Source organism: Microtus pennsylvanicus, chromosome 2 (genome assembly GCF_037038515.1).
Source record: "Microtus pennsylvanicus isolate mMicPen1 chromosome 2, mMicPen1.hap1, whole genome shotgun sequence".
NCBI lineage: Eukaryota > Metazoa > Chordata > Mammalia > Rodentia > Cricetidae > Microtus > Microtus pennsylvanicus.
In genome coordinates, this window is record NC_134580.1 from 139,016,318 (window position 1) to 139,036,258 (window position 19,941).

The 19,941-nt window shown below is 43.6% G+C and overlaps 1 protein-coding gene across 2 annotated transcripts in view; it reads left to right on the forward strand.

The window, feature by feature from the left end:
* Positions 1 to 19,941, forward strand: part of Stk4 (serine/threonine kinase 4) — an 88,465-nt gene that overhangs the window by 20,396 nt on the left and 48,128 nt on the right. For both annotated transcript variants that reach the window (XM_075962997.1, XM_075962998.1), the window contains exons 6-9: positions 3,976 to 4,143; positions 6,511 to 6,648; positions 7,647 to 7,775; positions 8,321 to 8,507. In XM_075962997.1, coding sequence (XP_075819112.1) covers positions 3,976 to 4,143; positions 6,511 to 6,648; positions 7,647 to 7,775; positions 8,321 to 8,507 — 622 coding nt within the window. The remainder of the gene's footprint in view (positions 1 to 3,975; positions 4,144 to 6,510; positions 6,649 to 7,646; positions 7,776 to 8,320; positions 8,508 to 19,941) is intronic.

Sequence of the window (19,941 nt, forward strand, 5' to 3'; positions counted from 1 at the left end):
CTTTGGATCAGTTAAGTCCTACTGAGCTTGTTTATTGCTAGTTTTCATTTTTAAAAATTGTGTATGTGGCCGGGTGGTGATGGCACGCGCCTTTAATTCCAGCACTCGGGAGGCAGAGTCAGGTGGATCTCTGTGAGTTCGAGGCCAGCCTGGTCTACAAAAGCTAGTTCCAGGACAGGGTCCAAAGCTAGAGAAACCCTGTCTCGAAAAAACAAAAAAAAAAAAACCCAAAAAAACAAAAAAAAAAAAAAAAAGAGAGAGAAAAAATTTGTGTGTGTGCAGATGTATGTGTACTTGAAAGTTCATGTGTGTGAATATAGTTTGTGAGGCCTTGCCTTCTACTTTGTTTAATGTTTGATACCGGGATATTTGTTATTCCTGGTGCATATACCAGCAGTTCTCTTGTCTCTACCTCCCATCATCTCCCACTGGGAGCACACGGATTACATATGTTCCACCAAGTGTAGCTTTCACTGGGTTGGAACTTGGGTCCTCCGGCACTTTACTGTCTCCAGCTTCTAATGATCACCCCCACCTCGAAAGAAACCCCTCAAACTTCTACAGTGAACATGTATTGTTTTGCTAAAGAGAACAAACCCGAAAGTTTTGTGTTTTTTGTTTGTCCATTTGTTTTTGGATTTAGAGTGCAGCTGTAGTCTGTCATGAGCCAGCTGGGCTTCCAGGACTGTTAGGTCGGGGTGACTTCACACTTAGCATGGAAATGCTCTAACATTGTTCTTGACTTACAGTGCTCCCCCAACTTCACTGTCAGTGGCCCTCAGTTTCTCTCTCTAGGGAGAGCATGTCCAGTCTAATGTAGATCAAGCAAGGGAAGCCCTTTTTCTTCATGTGAGAGCTGCTTTGTTTTATTTTATATGGTTCATTTTAAAAAGGTTTTATTATTACTTTTTTATTTTTTTGAGACAGCGTCTTACCATAGCAAGTTTTGCCTGGAGATTGCTATATAGACCAGGCTGTCCTCAAACTTAGATTTGCCTGCTTCTTTCTCCCAAGTGCTAGGACTAAAGGCCAGTGCCACCACAGCTGTCTTACTTTTATTATTTTTGTTTATGTGCATGCATATATTCTGTATGGGTACATGCACCTGAGTGTAGGTACCCTTGGGAGGGAGGTCAAAGGTGTCAGAACTGTGTGGAGTTGGGGTTACAGGTGTTTGTGAGCTGCCTGATGTGAGTGCTGGCACCACACTCAGGTCCTCTGACAGAATAGGAAGTGCTCTTAATTGCTGAGCTCTTCCTCTAGCCATCCTTATTTTGTATATGTTGGTTTATTTTTGTGAAAGGGCTTTGCAGTGCAGCCATGGCTGGTGTGGGTCTCTTGGTTCCCTTGCTTCAGCCTCCCGATGCTGGGACTAGAGAGATGCTTGTGCCGAGACGCCTAGCTTTGTGAACGCTTCAGAGTCCTTCAGTCCCGTGTTGTTGTGAGGTCCACTTTATCATCCTCAGTGCCAACAGTTTCTAAGCCATTTGGAAGGGTCTGTGCTCTCAGTTTTCCCAGTGACTGATTTGAGTCCTTTTGATGTCTGTTCAGCTAGTTGCTGCGTAGCCAGCCATCTGCTTCTCAGCTACAGAATTTTGTGGTTTCAGACGGTTCTGGGAAGAAGTGAAAATAAGATGTATTTGTCCCGTATGTCATCTTTAACAAGAATCTGTATTTAGTTTCTTTTTCTGCTTTGGAGACAGTCTTCTTTAGCCCAGGCTGGCCTTAGACTCCATCCCTCTGCCTCAGCCTTTCTGGTTAGCAGCACATGATTGGCTCTCGCCCAGTTTCTGGTGCAGCTTGGGTTTTCATGTGTGAATGCGCCGTGATTCCTTGAACGACTCCTTTTGTACACTGGGTGCTTGCTGATGTTGTTTTCATAGTTCCTACCACCACAAGACCCTTCTGTGCTAAACATCAGGATGCCTGTGTTTTTAAGTATTTCTTTGGTTTTGTCCTTAGGATAATGTCCTTTATGTTGTTTTCTTTTTTTCTTTTTAAATATGTGGTCTTACTGTAGCCCTGGTTGGCCTGGAGCTTGCTGTGTAAAACAGGCTGACCTCAAACTCACATACACTCTTGCCTCTGCCATCCACGTGTGTGCATCGTCATTCTGGGATTTCTTCCAGGTAGGCACAGTCTCATCCTGTAGCTAAGGTTGGCCTGGAATTCACTGCTGCCTGGTCTTGAAATTGTGACAGTCTTCCTGCCTCAATCTTTTGAGAGCATTTGGATTACAAGTGTGCAAGTGGAAACTGCACTTTCATTCCTGGCCAGGCGTGAATATCACACAGAAACTATATTAATTACAACACTGTTTGGCCAATAGCTTAGCCGTATTCCTAGCTAGCTCTTATATCTTAAATTAACCCATTTCTATTAATCTGTGCATCACCATGAGGGTGTGGCCTACTGCTAAGGTTCCTTTGGCAGCTACATGGCGTCTCCTGACTCTGCCTACTCTCTCTCTATATCTCTTCCAACCTAGCTATAATTCTGCCCTGCCATGGGCCAAAATAGATTCTTTATTAACCAATGGTAATAAAACATATTCGTAGCATACAGAGGGGAATCCCACATCACAAGTGTGAACTAATACCCATTGAAAAAAATGTATTTATTGGTCACAAGAGATGGTTCAAGTGGTAAAAGCACAAGCTTACAAGCCTGACAGCCTGAATTCCATCCCTTGGATGTGTGTTTATGCACACATATTCTCTCTCTCTCTCTCTCTCTCTCTCTCTCTCTCTCTCTCTCTCACACACACACACACACACACACCCACACCCACACCCACACCCACACCCACACCACACTTAAGTTTATTAGAAGCGTGAATACACGAATACACCCCCCTTTCCCCCCAGCACTAATAGGGTTTTTAGAAGGGTGAACACACACACACACACACACACAGAAATTTGTTAGAAGGGTTAACCCAGAACTAAGACATTGCTAAATTGTTAACTCCTTTGCTATTGTTGAAACGGCTCCCTTTGCTTTTTGCCTTCTACTTTGGTGTGGGTTTAAAAAACACAGAAGTCTCAAATTTGTATTTTAAATATTTATTTTTGTGTGTGAGTGTGGGTGCCTGTTTAGGCCAGAAGGAGGCACTGGAGTTACAGGTGGTTGTGAACCACTCCACATGGGTGCTGGGAGTCAAATTCAGGACCTCTTCCTCTTCCTCCTCTTCTTCCTCCTCTTCCTTCTTCTTGACAGGATTTCTCTATGTAATAGTCCTAGCTATCCTGGAACTCACTCTGCAGACCAGTCTGGCCTCAAATTCACTGAGATCCACCTGCCCTGCCTCCCAAGTGCTGGGACTAAAGGTATGTGCTACCATCACCTGGCCTGATTTCTTTAGTGAGGTGTATCATTATGTCTCGGGTATTGCTTTTAGATGTGTTTCAAGTACAAGCATTTTTAAAAACGTTTTTATTTGATCCTTTAGACTTTTAACAATATATTTCAATCATATTTTTTCCCTTCCCTAATTCCTTCCAGTGTTGACTGAATTTTTCTGTCCTGCTCAGTTCCCATCATTAAGTCCCAAAGAAATCACACAGAGGTCTACATTAGTTATAAACTGATTGACCCATTAGCTCAGGCTTCTTATTAACTCTTATAACTTATATTAGCTCATTATTCTTGTCTATGTTAGCCACATGGCTCATACCTTTTTCAGCGAGGCAGTCACTTCTTGCTTCTTCTGTGTCTGGGCCAGGACTGTGGGCCAAGATTTCCTCTTCCCAGAATTCTCCTGTTCTCATTGACCCACCTCTACTTCCTGTCTGGTTTTCCTGCCTATACTTCCTGCCTTAATTAAATTTAAGCGAAAAGTAATTGGTCATTCTCATAATGTTTGTGCCACTCTTGTACTACAGGGCATAAGCAAAGCATTTTTTAATTTTCAAAGTGTTTTCTTTTTTCTCAGTAGTTTTCATGCTTCGTGTTGGTCTCTCCTTTCCATTTTAGGATACAATGGCAAAGAGGAATACAGTGATAGGAACACCGTTTTGGATGGCTCCTGAAGTGATTCAGGAAATTGGGTACAACTGCGTGGCAGACATCTGGTCTCTGGGAATAACTGCCATAGAAATGGCTGAAGGCAAGCCCCCATATGCCGATATCCATCCAATGCGGGTAAGGAAACAGCCAGGTGGATGATCAGTTACTGATTATCAATAGAAAGTTAGTGCAGCTTCCTTGGTTATATTCCAAACAAGAAGTGAGCTGATTTTATACCATGATAAATGCTACCATAGCTGATATTCTTCCCTGGCATTGAATCTGAGTCAGTCATTAATCTGAATCTAGTCCATTCTGCATTCTAGAGTGTGCGTCTTGATAGTCTCCTTGAAGGACATAGACGATAGAAATGTGTAGATCGACTTACATATTATATACATTACATACACTTTTGATAGCTTAGGCAACTACCTCTCTGGCTCTTCATTGAATCATTTTCCGTGGCTCCCCATCGGTCTCCTGGTGTCAGACCCCACCTACTGCAGTGTCTTCTTCAGTTGCACTGACAGCACCAACTACCCATTGGTTCACAGATTGCCTTTTTCATGCATGGTCTCTGTAGCTGTTTTGGTTTGTGCATCCTCAGACTCTATCAGGTGTCTGTGTTCTCTCCAGCCTGCATCCTGTGCCCACTTAACGTACGGCATTATGGCTCACAGGCTGCACCTCTCCCAACCTTTCTCAGTGCCGATACCCTAAGAAGTTCCCAGGCTTTACTTATTCCAAGAACACACAGCTCTCTTGAAAGACCCCCAGTCCCAGAGGCTCCACAGCTTTCTTCACCCCCACACCGGTTTTTCATTGTCTTTAATTAACTTATTCTTTCACTAAAAGACTTGAGATATATTTAAAAAGTTTTGTATACCCAAAGACAAATTCCTTCCCTTTTTTTGTGGGACTGAAGAGTCAAGGAGGGGGGAGTTTATGTGGTCATTCTTTTAGATTTAAAAATACAGCATAAATTGTCTAATGCAGAGTTTTATCTTTCATCAAGTAGGGGTTTCCATCATTTAAATTTCAACAATTAGTAGTCTTTATAAAGAAAGATTTATTATTTAATTATGTGGTACCCCAGAGGCCAGAAGAGGATGTCAGAGTCCCTGAAGCTGGAGTTGTAAGTGGTTGTGAACTGCCTGACATGGCTGCTGGGAGCTGATCAGCCCCTCTGGAAGAGCAGTATGTGATATTAATCACTGAGCAATCTTTCCAGCCCTTAGTAATAACTCCAGTCTTTGTAAAGTAGAATTTGATTGTGCTTTACTCTAATAGCTTGATTTTTAGTTTTTCTTTTCTGCGGAGTGAGGATTTGAGGGGCTGGAAAGATAGCGGCAGAGCTCCTGCTTGTCATCCCCAGTACCACACACTCTTGTCTTTCTCCTCACCCCCACGCCCCACACTCACACCTTCACACATGATTAAAAAAACGAAGATTGGTTGGACAGTGGTGGTGCACTCCTTTAACCCCAGCACTCGGGAGGCAGAGGCAGGAAGATTTCTGAGTTCAAGGCCAGCCTGTCTGCAGCGTGAGTTCTAGGACAGGTACCAAAGCTTCACACAGAGACCCTGTCTCGAAAAAACCAAAAAAGAGAAAAACCAATGAAGATTAACGAATATCATTTGGTTTGGCTTGAGGCTGATAGCTCCCCTGTGACTTTCGGGACTTTGTTGATGATCGACAGTCATCGCTGACATGCGTTGGTGACTTTGAAGGGGGAGAGTTTAACAACCATGGGGCTAAAGTTGTCTTCAGGGTACAGGTACTCATAGGTGGTGTCTTTTCACATTGAAACCCACTTGATGTTGTTATCCCAAACTTGTATGAGGCTGAAGAGATGGCTCACTTGGTAAAGTGTTTGCCTTGCAAACTTGAGGACCTGAGTTCATTCTCTAGCATCGGTATGAAAAGCTATGTGTGATGATCTGTGTTTATAATCCTAGCACCAGGAGAGGAAGTCAGGCAGATTCCTAGGGCTCCATGGCTGGCTGGCCTGCCTAACCTAACCATTGAGTTCCTGGTCCCAGTGAGACTCAAAAACAAGATGGATGGTTCCTGAGGAGCCGCACTCTTGTTATTTTGTTACTAGTGGGGATTGAACTTAATGTCTCATTTATGTGAGGCCCCACTGAGCTACCTGCCCTCAGAAGTGACACTTGAAGTTGGTCCTTGACTTCCATGCATGCATGCACACATGCACTCATACCTGTGTGAACACGTGTATGACTACCACACACACATACACACACACAAGGAAAAAGTGGGTTTTTTTGTTTGTTCTTTTGAGGAGCATCATTAGGTTTAGAAGAGGGCTGCATGTGAGCGAGGGAGGGAAAGGGAAGAAGCAGGTCTCTGGTCTCTGTACTTCACGTGGACACGCTTTATGTTTGGGTAGAAACATAGAGTAGAAAGTCATCTTACCAAACAGATGTACTTGTTTGTATTGGACTGTCATTTTCATTTTATCTATTTTTTTTTTAAATTAGGCAATATTCATGATTCCTACAAACCCTCCTCCCACCTTCCGTAAGCCAGAGCTGTGGTCAGACAACTTCATGGATTTTGTGAAGCAGTGTCTGGTAAAAAGCCCTGATCAGAGAGCTACAGCCACTCAGCTCCTGCAGGTATGTGTCACCTCTCTGTGCTGTCCCACACTGCTAAGCCACTGCTTGGACATAGGAATGAGGTATAAGGTATTCATTCCGTGCTGCCAGGGAAGTTTAAAACTTGAATAGAAGGACGTAGAAAATATTTAACTTGAAGAACATAGTGGTAACAAAAGGAAGTGTATCACGAATGAGTTTAGAATTAAGAGCAGTAAGAAGCTCAGAAACATTTCTCCCACCAGGAAGAACAGTAGGTGGGTAATAGCTCAAGACTGGTGTCAAGTCATAATAGGCCAGATGTGCGTGTGTCCGGGAAGAGTGGAAGGAAATGACCTTGAGTACTTTGCAAGTACAGAGAACAATGTGATGTGGCGTTCTTGCTCTTCTAAGGGTGTTACCAAACCTGCCCAGATGAAATGACGGAGACCGAGGTTTATGGAAGAGCCTGTGTTCTGCTGTCCCACCACGTGCTGAAGCACCCTTCCAGCCTTTAGAGTACTTAACAAAGGCTTGGAGACCTTTGCCCTGTTGGTGATGGGAAGCAGGGATGTACGGTCCCTGCAAGGAGGAAACATGGGTTACTACCAGACTAAGTTTGGATATATAGGCAACTCCTGCGAAGAATTTCTCTATGTAACTTTAGCTGCCAGGGTTTCTTGTTGCTCCACAAAGGCAGGAAAAACATAAGATGGGGCTGGTAAGGTCTCGGAGGGTAAAGGTCTCCGAGGCTCCAGGTCTGCATCCTGAATTCAGACATTGGGACTGATGTAGTGGAGACTGACCCTTTCAATGAAGTAAAGAAGAAAAGGACCTCAAGGTGAGACAGAGAGCAATGGCACAGGTCCAAATGGTCATCTGTCTCCTTAGGGTCATGAAGTGGGTGTGGCTTAGTTGCTCTAGGTGTGAAGAGAAAAATTAGACCACTGATTCATATGACAAACGCGGCCAGGTTTCTACCATGTGCCATGCACTGTTTGAAAATAGACTTGTATCTCTTGTTCTCCGTTTTACTTAAGCACCCATTTGTCAAAAGTGCCAAAGGAGTGTCGATATTGCGAGACTTAATCAACGAAGCCATGGATGTGAAACTGAAGCGCCAGGAAGCTCAGCAGCGGGAAGTGGACCAGGATGATGACGAAAACTCAGTGAGTGGCAGGCGTTGTGGTGGCTTCAGGAGTAACTGCTTGTTAGGTCATGATGCCCAGCGCTTTGTCCCAAGTCTCATTCAGTGTTGCTGGACCCTGGATGGGTCTGTGTCACTCGAGACACTTACGTTTGACTATTTTGCCCCCATATTTTTTTTCCCCAGTTTATCTTTTTTAGAGGGAGGCAGGGGAATTATCTCCCAACTTGGAGGCTTGGTTTTCCCAAGCTCTTTTAAAATTTTCATGCTGTATTCTAGAATCACTCACAACCTTTTAGATTCCAGGGGTCCTTGTGTCTGTGCTGCTGGAAATCGAATGAGAAGGAAGGGAAGAAGGTCCTTTAGGTTAGATACGCAGTTGTCACATGGTGACTTTGTGATCATCTCTGGTTAAATACTTGCTTCTCAGTTCCTAAGGTATGTATACAGCCTGGAGAAGTATCAAATCCGGAAAAACTTTTGCATCAAGATGAGTAACAATAGTTCAGAAAATTTAAGATCTTTTAAACAATTATCTCCAGGTTGAATTTTTTTGTTCATTTGCAGGAGGAAGATGAAATGGATTCTGGCACAATGGTTCGAGCTGCTGGTGATGAGATGGGCACTGTCCGGGTCGCCAGTACAATGAGTGATGGAGCCAACACTATGATTGAGCACAATGACACATTGCCATCACAGCTGGGCACCATGGTGATCAACACGGAGGATGAGGAAGAGGAAGGAACGATGAAAAGTGAGGCTCTGTCACCTAACTGATCCAGATATAGGTTCTCCTGGCTCATGTGGTCTTAGCCCTGGGCTTGTTCTGTCGCCATAGCTAAGTGCCTTACTGGAAGCGATCTGCTCAGTGGGTTGTGTTTGGAGGACTGTGAGGAGCAGGGGCTGTGGAAGGATTTGCTTTTGAACCCCAGTGGCTATTCTCTCATTGACTATTGTCACTGAAGGGTTCTCCTGAAGGAGGGCATATACGTTGTTTTCATACATAATTCATCTCCGTTAGTAATGAAATTTGAAGTGCTGTACATATCTACAATCCATTTTCATGATAGTGTCTGTTTAACCAAGACAGTCAGTCAGAGATGATTGAGCAGGTTTAAAAATCCTATCACATCTCCTCAAAAGAATCTTCCCCCATCCCTGCTGTTTCTTTTCTTCTTTCTCCTTTCCTTTCTCCCCTACTCTCTTTATCTCTCCCTTTTACTTTCTCTGCTGGTTATTAAACCCCCGAGCCTCACACATGCTAGGTAAGCACTCTGCCACCGAACTGCACCCCTACCACGGCTCTGTCTTTTGAGACAGGGTCTTGTATGTTGCCTGGTTTTCTTTCTCTCAAACTTCTGGGTTCAAGCTGTTACCTGTGGTCAGAGTCTAGGCCTGGTGTCTCCAGGCTTTTGCCATTGTGTTCAGGAATGAGATAAAAGCCCACATAGATTGTAGAGTAGCATGGCAGCTCTTTAGGCAGAGCACAGGTCAGAATACACTGCAGGAGAGAGGTAGGCCGTAGAAGGCACAGGTCAGAATACACTGCAGGAGAGAGGTAGGCTGTAGAAGGCACAGGTCAGATACACTGCAGGAGAGAGGTAGGCCGTAGAAGACACAGGTCAGATACACTGCAGGAGAGAGGTAGGCTGTAGAAGGCACAGGTCAGATACACTGCAGGAGAGAGGTAGGCCGTAGAAGGCACAGGTCAGAATACACTGCAGGAGAGAGGTAGGCCGTAGAAGGCACAGGTCAGATACACTGCAGGAGAGAGGTAGGCCGTAGAAGACACAGGTCAGAATACACTGCAGGAGAGAGGTAGGCCGTAGAAGACACAGGTCAGAATACACTGCAGGAGAGAGGTAGGCTGTAGAAGGCACAGGTCAGAATACACTGCAGGAGAGAGGTAGGCCGTAGAAGACACAGGTCAGAATACACTGCAGGAGAGAGGTAGGCCGTAGAAGACACAGGTCAGAATACACTGCAGGAGAGAGGTAGGCCGTAGAAGACACAGGTCAGAATACACTGCAGGAGAGAGGTAGGCCGTAGAAGACACAGGTCAGAATACACTGCAGGAGAGAGGTAGGCCGTAGAAGACACAGGTCAGAATACACTGCAGGAGAGAGGTAGGCTGTAGAAGACACAGGTCAGAATACACTGCAGGAGAGAGGTAGGCCGTAGAAGGCACAGTTACTGCCTCAGGCTTCTTTCTGTGGGAGCCTAGAGGAAGGAGGGCCTGGTTTCTAGGGAAGTAGTTTGGGTCGTTTTGTTATGATTGATAGATTCGTTTATATGATCATTTCCCCCTACTGTGCATGTGTCTTTCTCTAATGCAGCTGAGTTATAGGGGAGTCTTGCCTCCCTAAAAGTTCATTTGAGGACACTCTTGTGCCTGGCTGTGCATGAATCTAAAACTGGTGCAGGCCAGATTTGCAATTTCTTGTCTTGTGCTTGGACATGAGAAAAATATGGCTGCATAGTGTTTGTCTAAGTTTGATGGTTGTCTAGGGGAGGAGAAACCTATTCCATTGTTCAGAGTAGGGTGTGTGTACCCTGGTCAGATGGGGTCTAAGTTGCTAGCAGGTTGCTCGATGCATTTTGCAGAGAGGGGTGCGTGTGAGTAGCAAGTGCAGGTAAAGGGCCTACCCAGGCTGCCAAGTGAAACGAAATGGAGTCCAGGCTACTAAACTCTTTCTAGTACTTGCCTGCCTCTAAGTGCTTCTCTTGCCGGAGCCTCCCAAGTAGCTAGGATTATAGATGTGTGCTACAGACCTGGGTTTGCCTTCCTCTTTCCTGCCTGATCCTTCCTGTGACTGGCCTCATTCCTGTGTTCGGCTCCTCACTTAAGAGTCTTGCATGCTACCTTTTAGTACATTGAGCTTATAGGCCAACTCACAGAGGGAATAATTTGAGAGCACAAAATATTGACTGAGGAGGATAGGTTCAATTTAGCCTAAACTTTGCATAAGTTTAAAGACCTGGGTCTTGTTGGTTATCTTCTTTTCTTCCCTTTAACTCTCCACCCCATGCTAGGGTCCAGTTCTGGGCTCCACATGTGCTGGTCTACTGCTGAGCTCACCTCAGCCTCCACTTAGAGTACTTAAGCCTTTCTTGTAACTCAGGGAACGGCAAACCAGTCCCTAGGCCCATCTAGTTGGTTCCCTGCTTTTGGTGGTAAGGCTCAGCTGCAGCACAGCCACAGCCATTCCACTGCTTTGGTGCCTCTGTACTGAAAGTCTGCTGCCTCCAAGGCCTAAACTATCTTCTGTCTGCTCCTGTACAGACAGAGGAAAAGTTTGTTGGCTAGTAGAACACTGGGTTTGATCTCTAGGGAGGGGGCACAATTAGAAAAACAAAAAGATGACCAAGCAGACCTGGGGCTTTAAACCTAAGTGGAGAGGCCAGGCTGTACTGGAATGGCTTCCCTGTAGGATCTGGATTTCCAGCAGTGGCTGGCTGCAGACTGGAGAGGTGGAGAACTGGACAGTGCTCAGTTCCCACAGCTGGACGTCACAACAGTCCCAGGCTGGCCCTGAGGGCCTGGAAGATTCCTAGAGACTTATTGGAGTCTGATGCCGGTGAGGGGTGGCAGTGATGGTGACTGCAGCAGCAGTGGGGACAGACGGGTGTGCCAGTAAGAAGCAGAGACAGGCTGGCAAGAAGACTGCTTTCCCCTCAGACCTTTCTGTGTTGGGCTGTCGGGTGATGCCGTTTCCTTCAGCCGGTCCTTCTCGTAAATGCCATCACTGACAGACTCACTGTTGTACCTCTTAGTTGATCCCAGATGCCGCCACGCTTAGTGAATGAAATGTGTTCCAATACCGGGACAAGCTGAGGGTGTTGTCAGAGTACAGTAGAGGGTCTTTAACTTGTGCTGGGGCTCCTTATAGAGCAGCTGCAAGCTTGGCAGCAGGCAGGCAGGTTGGAAGTACTCTGGCAGAGGGAGCACTTTACACAAGAGCCTCACCAAGAGCTTGGTGAGTTGAGGAGCTCAGGTAGCTTCTTGTAGCTGAGGGGGACATTTGCAGGGCAGTGTTCCCACGCGTCTCTTCTGCTCCTCATCTTTCAGGTTATGGTTTGCGTGGCAATCACTAATGTCTCATTTTCAAAGGCAAAATAGTTTCCCTTTGTCTGTTCAGGAGCTCAGATTCATTATCTGTGAGGCTGTAAAGGAGTGGTATTGTTATTTATTGGTAGATTCATAAATTGATAAAACTTCTGGAATGCCTTGTGTATCAGGCTTTTAAAAAGTTCAAATCTGGGGCTGGAGAGATTGCCCTGCAGTTAAAAACATTTTCTGTTTTCCCAGTACCCATATCAGGTGGTTCCAGCTTCATGGGATCAGTAGCCTTTTTGGATGTTGCAAATACCTGTAGTCACACATAAATAGACCTCTTGCTATGTACACATAATTAAAACTTAAAAGAAAAGGTCAAGCCGGGTGGTGATGGTGCGTGCCTTAAATCCCAGCACTTGGGAGGCAGAGACAGGTAGATCTCTGTGAGTTCAAGGTCAGCCTGATCTACAGAGAGAGTTCTTGGACAGGCTCCAAAGCTATACAAAAAACCCTATCTCAACAAAAACAAAAACAAAAAACAAAACAAAACAAAAAAGGGGCAAACCTTTGACCCAGTAAATTCCACTATTAATAAACAGGCCCAAGAAAATAATTAAAAATAATAGATAAATTATATTCAAGAATTTTTTCAAACATGATTTTTATAGATAGAATACTGTATATACAAAAACATTAGGTACAGTCCCAGTCCTTAGTCGAAATCTGAAGAGAGAGGACGTTAGCTAATTGTACTTGTCTGAAAACATATTGGTAATTCTTGTTAGCTTGTAGAATACATGCAGGGCAGGGAAGACTCACCTGTTATTTTTAAATGAGGATTCTAGTAGAATTTCTCTTGATCTCAAAAGTCAAGGTCAAATTCCTGTGTTGGAATTGTTGTACTTCTTCTATGCCAGCAGAGGGAGCTCTGTAATAGGATATTGAAATTGTGTTCCCATTCATGCTGTCAAGCCAACTGATATCCTTTCTTTTTGGATCAAGGATATATTTATTATATATGTACCTTTAAGTATACATGTATATTTTATTTTATGTGTTTGGGTGTTTTGTCTGTGTATGTATATCTGTGCACATGTGTGCCTAGCACCTGCAGGGATCAGAAAAGGTTATTGAATCTCTTAGAACTGTAGTTACTTTGAACTACCACGTAGGTTCTGAGAGTTGAACCTTATTCCTCTAGAAGCCAGTGCTGTTAACTGCTCGGTCATCTCTCCCTTCTCACCTTTATTTTGAGCCTGTTTGGAGTTACCACAGCAACACTAGGGCGTTGCCTTTATTTCATTTAGTTAGGAGATTGGACACTTGGCAGAGCTGAAGTCTGAGTCAGCCAGCGCACCTCAGCACAGTGTCTTTCCTTCCGAGATCTCTTGCAGGCTCTGGTTGGAATTGGTCTTGTTATTCTTCAGCATGGTGCCACACATAGCTTTTTAAAATAGCGTCAGTCTACGTGGTCTTAACCAAATAATGGAATAAAATTTCAAAACAAAATAGCTCGTGCAGAACTTATTTTGGGGGAGTTATACTATGCATAAAAACAAGTGTTAAAGATACTTTATAGCCATTTGTTGTTTGGTACATCCTGGTTTTGGTTTTGGAAGTGCAGCAGCTGGAACCTCTGGCCTCGTGCATGTCGGGTGTGCAGTGCTAAGCTGCACAGCGCCTCACTTTAATCTGCCTTATGTTTATATTTAAAGTAGAAAGGGTCATGAGTAACCTTTTACTGATTGCAGAATTTCTTTGTATTTGGAAATTGACTTTTTTGGCATATGGATTGTGCAGTGTAATTACTTTATCCTAGCTCATGGCTCTTGCTCTTAGCTTGGCAACTTTTTTTTTTTTTTTTTTTTGGTTTTTTGAGACAGGGTTTTTCTGTAGCTTTGGAACTAGCTCTTATAGACCAGGCTGGCCTCAAACCCACAGAGATCCGCCTGCCTCTGCCTCCCGAGTGCTGGGATTAAAGGTGTGCGCCACCACCACCCGGTCTTGGCAACCATTCTTAATAACTGTAGTTTTCATGACATCAGATTGTTCTGAATTTTCTCATACTGTATAATTTTTGTGTTCCTTAAGAAATATCTTTTTACCTAGATATGTTTCAACAATAGTTGTAAAGTTTTACTATACACAGTTGTTCTTTATATATCATGAGTTTCTTTTTGTTTATACTGTGAGCTATAGTCATCTGCTCTGTTCTTTCCATTTGAAAACCTTATTTCTCCACCACATCCAATTGTGTGATCAGTCACCTTTCCATGTCTTCTGTGACCATTATCTAAAATAGATTCCTTGTTCCTTCTTACTTTTCTTTTTTTAAAATATTTATTTATTTATTTATTTATTATGTATACAACATTCTGTCTGTGTGTATGCCTGAAGGCCAGAAGAGGGCACCAGACCTCATTACAGATGGTTGTGAGCCACCATGTGGTTGCTGGGAATTGAACTCAGGACCTTTGGAAGAGCAGGCAATACTCTTAACTACTGAGCCATCTCTCCAGCCCTCCTTCTTACTTTTCTTTACAGTACAGATTGCTCCTTGAAAAATCTCATGTCAATATCAGGATCAGTGTATCCAATTTTGCAGAATACCACCGGGATTTTACTTGATTGCTCTGAATGCATAATCTATTTAGTCAGGCAGAGTTAGTGTCTCTTCAGTATAAATTCTGTCAACAAACAGCTACTTGGTTTATCTGTCATATCTGTAGAAACTTTATTCACAGACATGCTCTATATCAGTATGTGTTTGTGTGTGTGTGTCTGTCTGTATTTTCTTTTTTTTTTTTTTTTTTGAGGAGGCCTTTTTATATAGCTCACGCTGGTGTCAGCTTTCAATCCTCCTGCTTCAGACCTCGTGAGCACTGCAACTGTGGGTGTGTACTCTCATGCCTAGCAGTTCTTTTGTGTGTGTTTGCTCTTGTGTAGGTCAGAGGTCAACCTCAGGTACTGTTTCTTTTAAAAATATTTTATTTTTAGTATTTGAAATTAAGTGTATATGTGTGGGTATGTGCATTTGTACAGATGCCCCAGGAAGTCAGCGACTTGGATCCCCTGGAGCTGGAGGTATAGGTGTTTGGTTTTAAGTCACCTGATATAAAGACCAAACATGGATCCTCTGAAAGAACAGAACATGCTCTTAACTGTTGAGCCGTCTCTCCAGCCCCATCTTGTTGTTTTAAGACTGATTCTCTCCTTGGCCTAGAATTCAGCCAGTAGGCCAGGCTGGTTGGCCCCTGAGCCCGGGGGTTCTGTGGTCTCTTCTGAGGTCACATACCTGCACAGTGCCTGGCTGTTTCATGTGAGTTCCAGGGATTCAGCTCAGGTTCTTGTCCTTGTTTGGCAAGCACTTAACTGATTGAGCTGCTTCCTCAGCCAGCCTACCACATTAAAATAGTCTATTAAGCTACTAAATTTATTTTCAAAAATTACCCTTTTGTTTATTGTGTGTATGTGTGTACACGCACACATGTGGGGTCAGAGGACAACTTGTAGTAGTTGGCTTTCTTCCCCACCATGGGGGTCTGGGCATCGACATGAGGCTTGTGGCAAGTGTCTTCTCACTGAGCTCCAGATCTTCTGTTTTCAATGCTGGGGTTTTGTTTTGTGTTTTACTTTTATAGATGATTTGTTGATGTTTTTCGGTGGCTGCTTTATTCATTATCCTATGAGATTTGAAATTTGTAAGTTTCCTTTTTTATTTTTTACAGAGAAGGTCTTGTCTGTGAATTATAACTTTAGTTTTTTCCCTTTTTGATCCATGCGCCCTTTTTTCTGGTTCACTCAGATTTCTAGTACAGTTAGAGCTGGTGTAACCCTGTTTGATTTTCTTGCTTACGAGTCTGATTACCAGTAGCTTTTCCCTTAGCTCTAATTCAGTACCACTCCATTATCTGTGTGGTATATGTGGTCTTTGTTTGTTTCCTTCACGTTCACCCTGTGGTGCCAGGCATTGACTTCAGGGACCTCATCACACTGTTCAGGCGGTCTTCGTGGAGCTGCATGCCAACCTCAGATAACCATTTTATCGGTTAGAAACAGAGTTTCATTCACTATGTAACTCCTGCCAGCAGCCTGGAACTTGCCATGTAACCCAGGCTGGCCTCAAATTCAAAGTCCCCTTGCCTCTACTTCTTGAATTCTGGAATTATGAGCATGTGCCACTATGCCCTACAAATTATTCAGAAGCACTTCTTTTTTTTTTAAACTACACGTGTGAAATTTTTTAAACTGCCCATTTCAATTACGGAGAATTGAGGTTGAAAACATGGTCTACATGGTAATAGTTCTTTGGTACTTTTTGAGACATTTGTGGCTTGGCATATTTGTTGTGGACTTTTGTCAAATAGTCTCTGTGTGCTTAAACAAGATCGTATTTTCTTCTTTTGAAAATGTTTAAAAGCTCTGTGTATGTGTGCCGTAAGCCATGTGTGGAAATTAGAGGTTCTGAGAATTCAGCTTAGGTCAATAGGCTTGCATAGCAAGTACCTTTACCTAGTGGGTCATCTTGCCAACCCAAGAGTGTGTGTTTTCTAGTTGTTTGTTACAGGAATTTATATCTAGTAAACTTAATTTGTTAATTACCTTTAAATAGCTCATTCTCCACCAATTTTTGCTACTTGATTTTTCAGAGACAAAAGTAAACAGCAATAACAGAAAAATTTGGAAGAAGGGTATTGGTCTGTTTTGTACAACCATATAGCTTAGCAGTTTCGTGCTTTTGCCCTGTACGAGGAAATGACAGGTCTGAAAGGTAATGGATTCCTGTCTGCTGAAGACTTGACACCAGTGCCTCTCCCTCTCAGTGCTCGTGGTGCCTGTCCAGGATGTGCATGTAAGCTGCTCTCTCCTCCTCTCCAGGCTGATTTGTGGTGGAGGTAGAAGGTGAAATAGTATTTGCTGTGTTCTCGTCCTTGGCTTAGGCCTTTCCAGTCAGACCCTGTGAAGTGAGGGGAGTGAGGTGATTTCTTCTTAAAATTTGCACTTAATTCCCAGTAGTCTAACTTGTCCCCTAGAGCCATAGCTACACTATGTCTCTTTGAGACAGAACTCCAAAGCATAGCAGCCTGGCTAAGTTCAGGAGGCTCTGTGTCTGTGTCTGAGGCATCTGTTGTTGCTGTGTTTCCTCCTTTAGAGCCACAGGCCGGGCTCTTGTTGAAAAGATCTCATTCCAGCACTGTCAGGCACACAGTCAGCTGCTAAGAGAGGGACTCTTGACTTGCGGCCCATGTCTTTCCACCTGCGCTGTCTGAAGGAAGTCCTTGTGTTGTCCTCATCCGTCTGTCTTGGATGTAGCACCAGCAACCATGGTAATTAGAATGTCAGACCTCCACGTGTCTTAGCACCCCTTTTACAACAGGAGCTTCATTGTCTAGTCTAGTTTCTGATCGCCTCAAAACGCATCAGCGAGAACTCAGTGCTTGCATGTACCTGCCCTTCTGAATTGGCACCACAGAAGGTTCTGGATAGCCAAGCTGTTACATGCAGCAGAGTGAAAAGCTGTAGCATTTACTTGCGCTGCTGCTGCGTTTCTGAAGGAGGGAGGATGAAAGAAAAACCGTGGAGTGATTTTTGGAATCAGCCTTTGGCTTGGAGTATATTTCTGGTGTCCTAGGTGGGGCCTCCTTAGGGAGGCCGTTCCCCTTTTGACCCTCAGTTTCTTAAACTTTTAGAAAAATAGGGCACAAAAAGTTTTATTTTGTAGTTTTGCCAAACTAATTAGTATAAGGTGCTACATGTATAACACTTAGTGTCTAAATGCTCAAAGATGAAAGTACTATAATAGCATTTATTTATTCAGAGAGGGAAAGAGAGAGAGAGAGAGATTGATTCCCTGGCAGTAAGATGATAAGATGATAGCTATTTTAAGAACTAGTTAAACAATTCAATACACAAGATGGCAGATTTAAAGAAGGCCGGCCTTTGGGTCCCACGAGCTTTCTTCTTTTATGAGGCTTCTAACCCTCATTTTAGCACTGGCATTCATTACTGGCCGCCTTCATTCCTATCCCTGAAAGGCAATCTCCCGGGGAACTGCTTTTTTATGAGACGCTCCCTCCTGGGTGAGCTTTACAATAGAAAAGTAGACATCTTGGCACTTAAACTTTTCTCACAGTTTCACGAATAGCTCAAGGTCATCCTTGCAGAATGGAGACTAACTCCTAATTGTTTGTGCAGTTACTCTTATTGTGTCCACATGTCGGGCTCACTTTTATCTTTGGAAACCATTAACATTCTTCATTTCTTTGGGATGAGCCAGAAAACACAGACTCTTGGTGCCTGAATATTCATTCAGAGAGCCCAGCCAGACCACATGCGAGGATGTGAAAGACCAGGTCTCCATGTGACCTGGGCGATGGCCTCAAGGCTGTATTTTTTGGAATATAAGTTACTCCAGTGTGGTTATGTTGGTCAAAGGAGAGCCAAGATTTTCCCAAAGAGGGCAGTGGTGCAATAGTAGCTAGAGGAAAGGAGAGTGAACCCAGAAGCTTGGCTTTGGCTGTTGGTGTAAGAGGTGTGGGTAGATCAGCTTGGTCCAATGGTACTGTACCTCCAGGGCCCTTCAGACTCTTCTTGCTTAGAAGGAAGTGGAGATATACTCTTCAATCTATAAGAGGAAGTAGGTGATTTTCTGTAAATATGTCTCTTCTAAGAGGTGACAATTTCAGTATTTGTTAAAAACGGTTTTCTGTAATGCACAGGGACCAGCTGGCACATTTGCTGCTGACAACTCCCAGGTTAAACGTGAGATGGTGTCTCAGTATCACTACCTAGAGTGCACATGCTGCCTCTGTGCTTTCCAGTCCTGCGCATGTGTAGAACATACCCAGATCCTGGCACTTGGCAGTGATTAGCTGAGGAGAAAGGCCCTCTGCATATGAAGATCACAAAAACTCGATGAAAGGCTGGCGAGTTACAGAAAAGGTTAAAGGGTTTGTGAGAAGAATGGTTAAAACTTTAATTACGACGGCCAGCAGAGAATACTCCAGGCAGGTGCACAGCCAGAAAGGTGGGCAGTGTATATTGAATATTGAGGTTGGCCAAACAGATGTAGGCATTGCTCAGCTTTTAAAAGGACTTTGAGGACCCACATATGAAGTTTGAACTTGACACTGTTGTTAAGGGAGTGTTCGAAGACACTCTGGCCGGAAAGGGAAGACACTGTCTCAAGAGATTCCTGCAACACCAAGGTGTGGATCATCCTTTTCCGGTGGCTGTCCCTAGTGCTTTAGCTGGGAGGCCTTGGAATTTAGAGCTAGATCTCTCCTGTAATCCATAAGCAGCTCATGGGCATCAGGTGGCTTGCGAGCCACTGTCTAAAAAGCATTTCAGATCATACAGATGCATCTGCTCAGGCTGTTTACTAGGAAGAACGTTTTTCTGGGCTCCGGGCATCTCACAACCTGTGGTTCTTAGTGGTTTCAAGAACATTTTAAAGTTTATGGTTACATAGACTTTATGTGATTCAGTGACTTGATACATCTGAAACTCATAGATGCCCCTTAACAAAAACAAAACCCAGAAACCACAATACAATAAATGTTAGATTAAAAAAAAACAAATCAAACCCACTATGATGCATTTACATTATAGCACATTATTTTAAAACAGAGGGAAACACTGAGGCATTGCTGGAGTTTTTGTCTTGCAAATATTTATGCATGGAGCCCAGAAGAAAATGTAGGCTTGTGCCCAGTTCCTTACTTTGAGCAGAATTAATTACTGTTTAGATAAAAACAACTATTGTGGGAATTAAGGAAAGGCTAGGTTGACCATTGTGGGTTAGTTAGTTTGATAGTGAGGTCTTGGGATGGAAGGGTCATCAAGTTTGAGGTCTGATAGATGTTATTCCAAAGGATATGTCGGCTCCAATTTTTGGTTAAACTCATTTCTAGCATGCCCATCCCGGCATTATTTTATAGTTCTTAGAAACCCAGAATAAGAGCACATCATAAAGGAAGGTCTTCTTGATTTATTTCAAGATTGAGTTATTAACATAGTTTATGTACCATTTTATGGGTCATAAATTTATGGAGTTTTCTCATTTAGAGTTATACAGTGATTTTTAGTATGTTTGCAGTTTTGCAACCACCACCAGTATTTAATTTTTAAA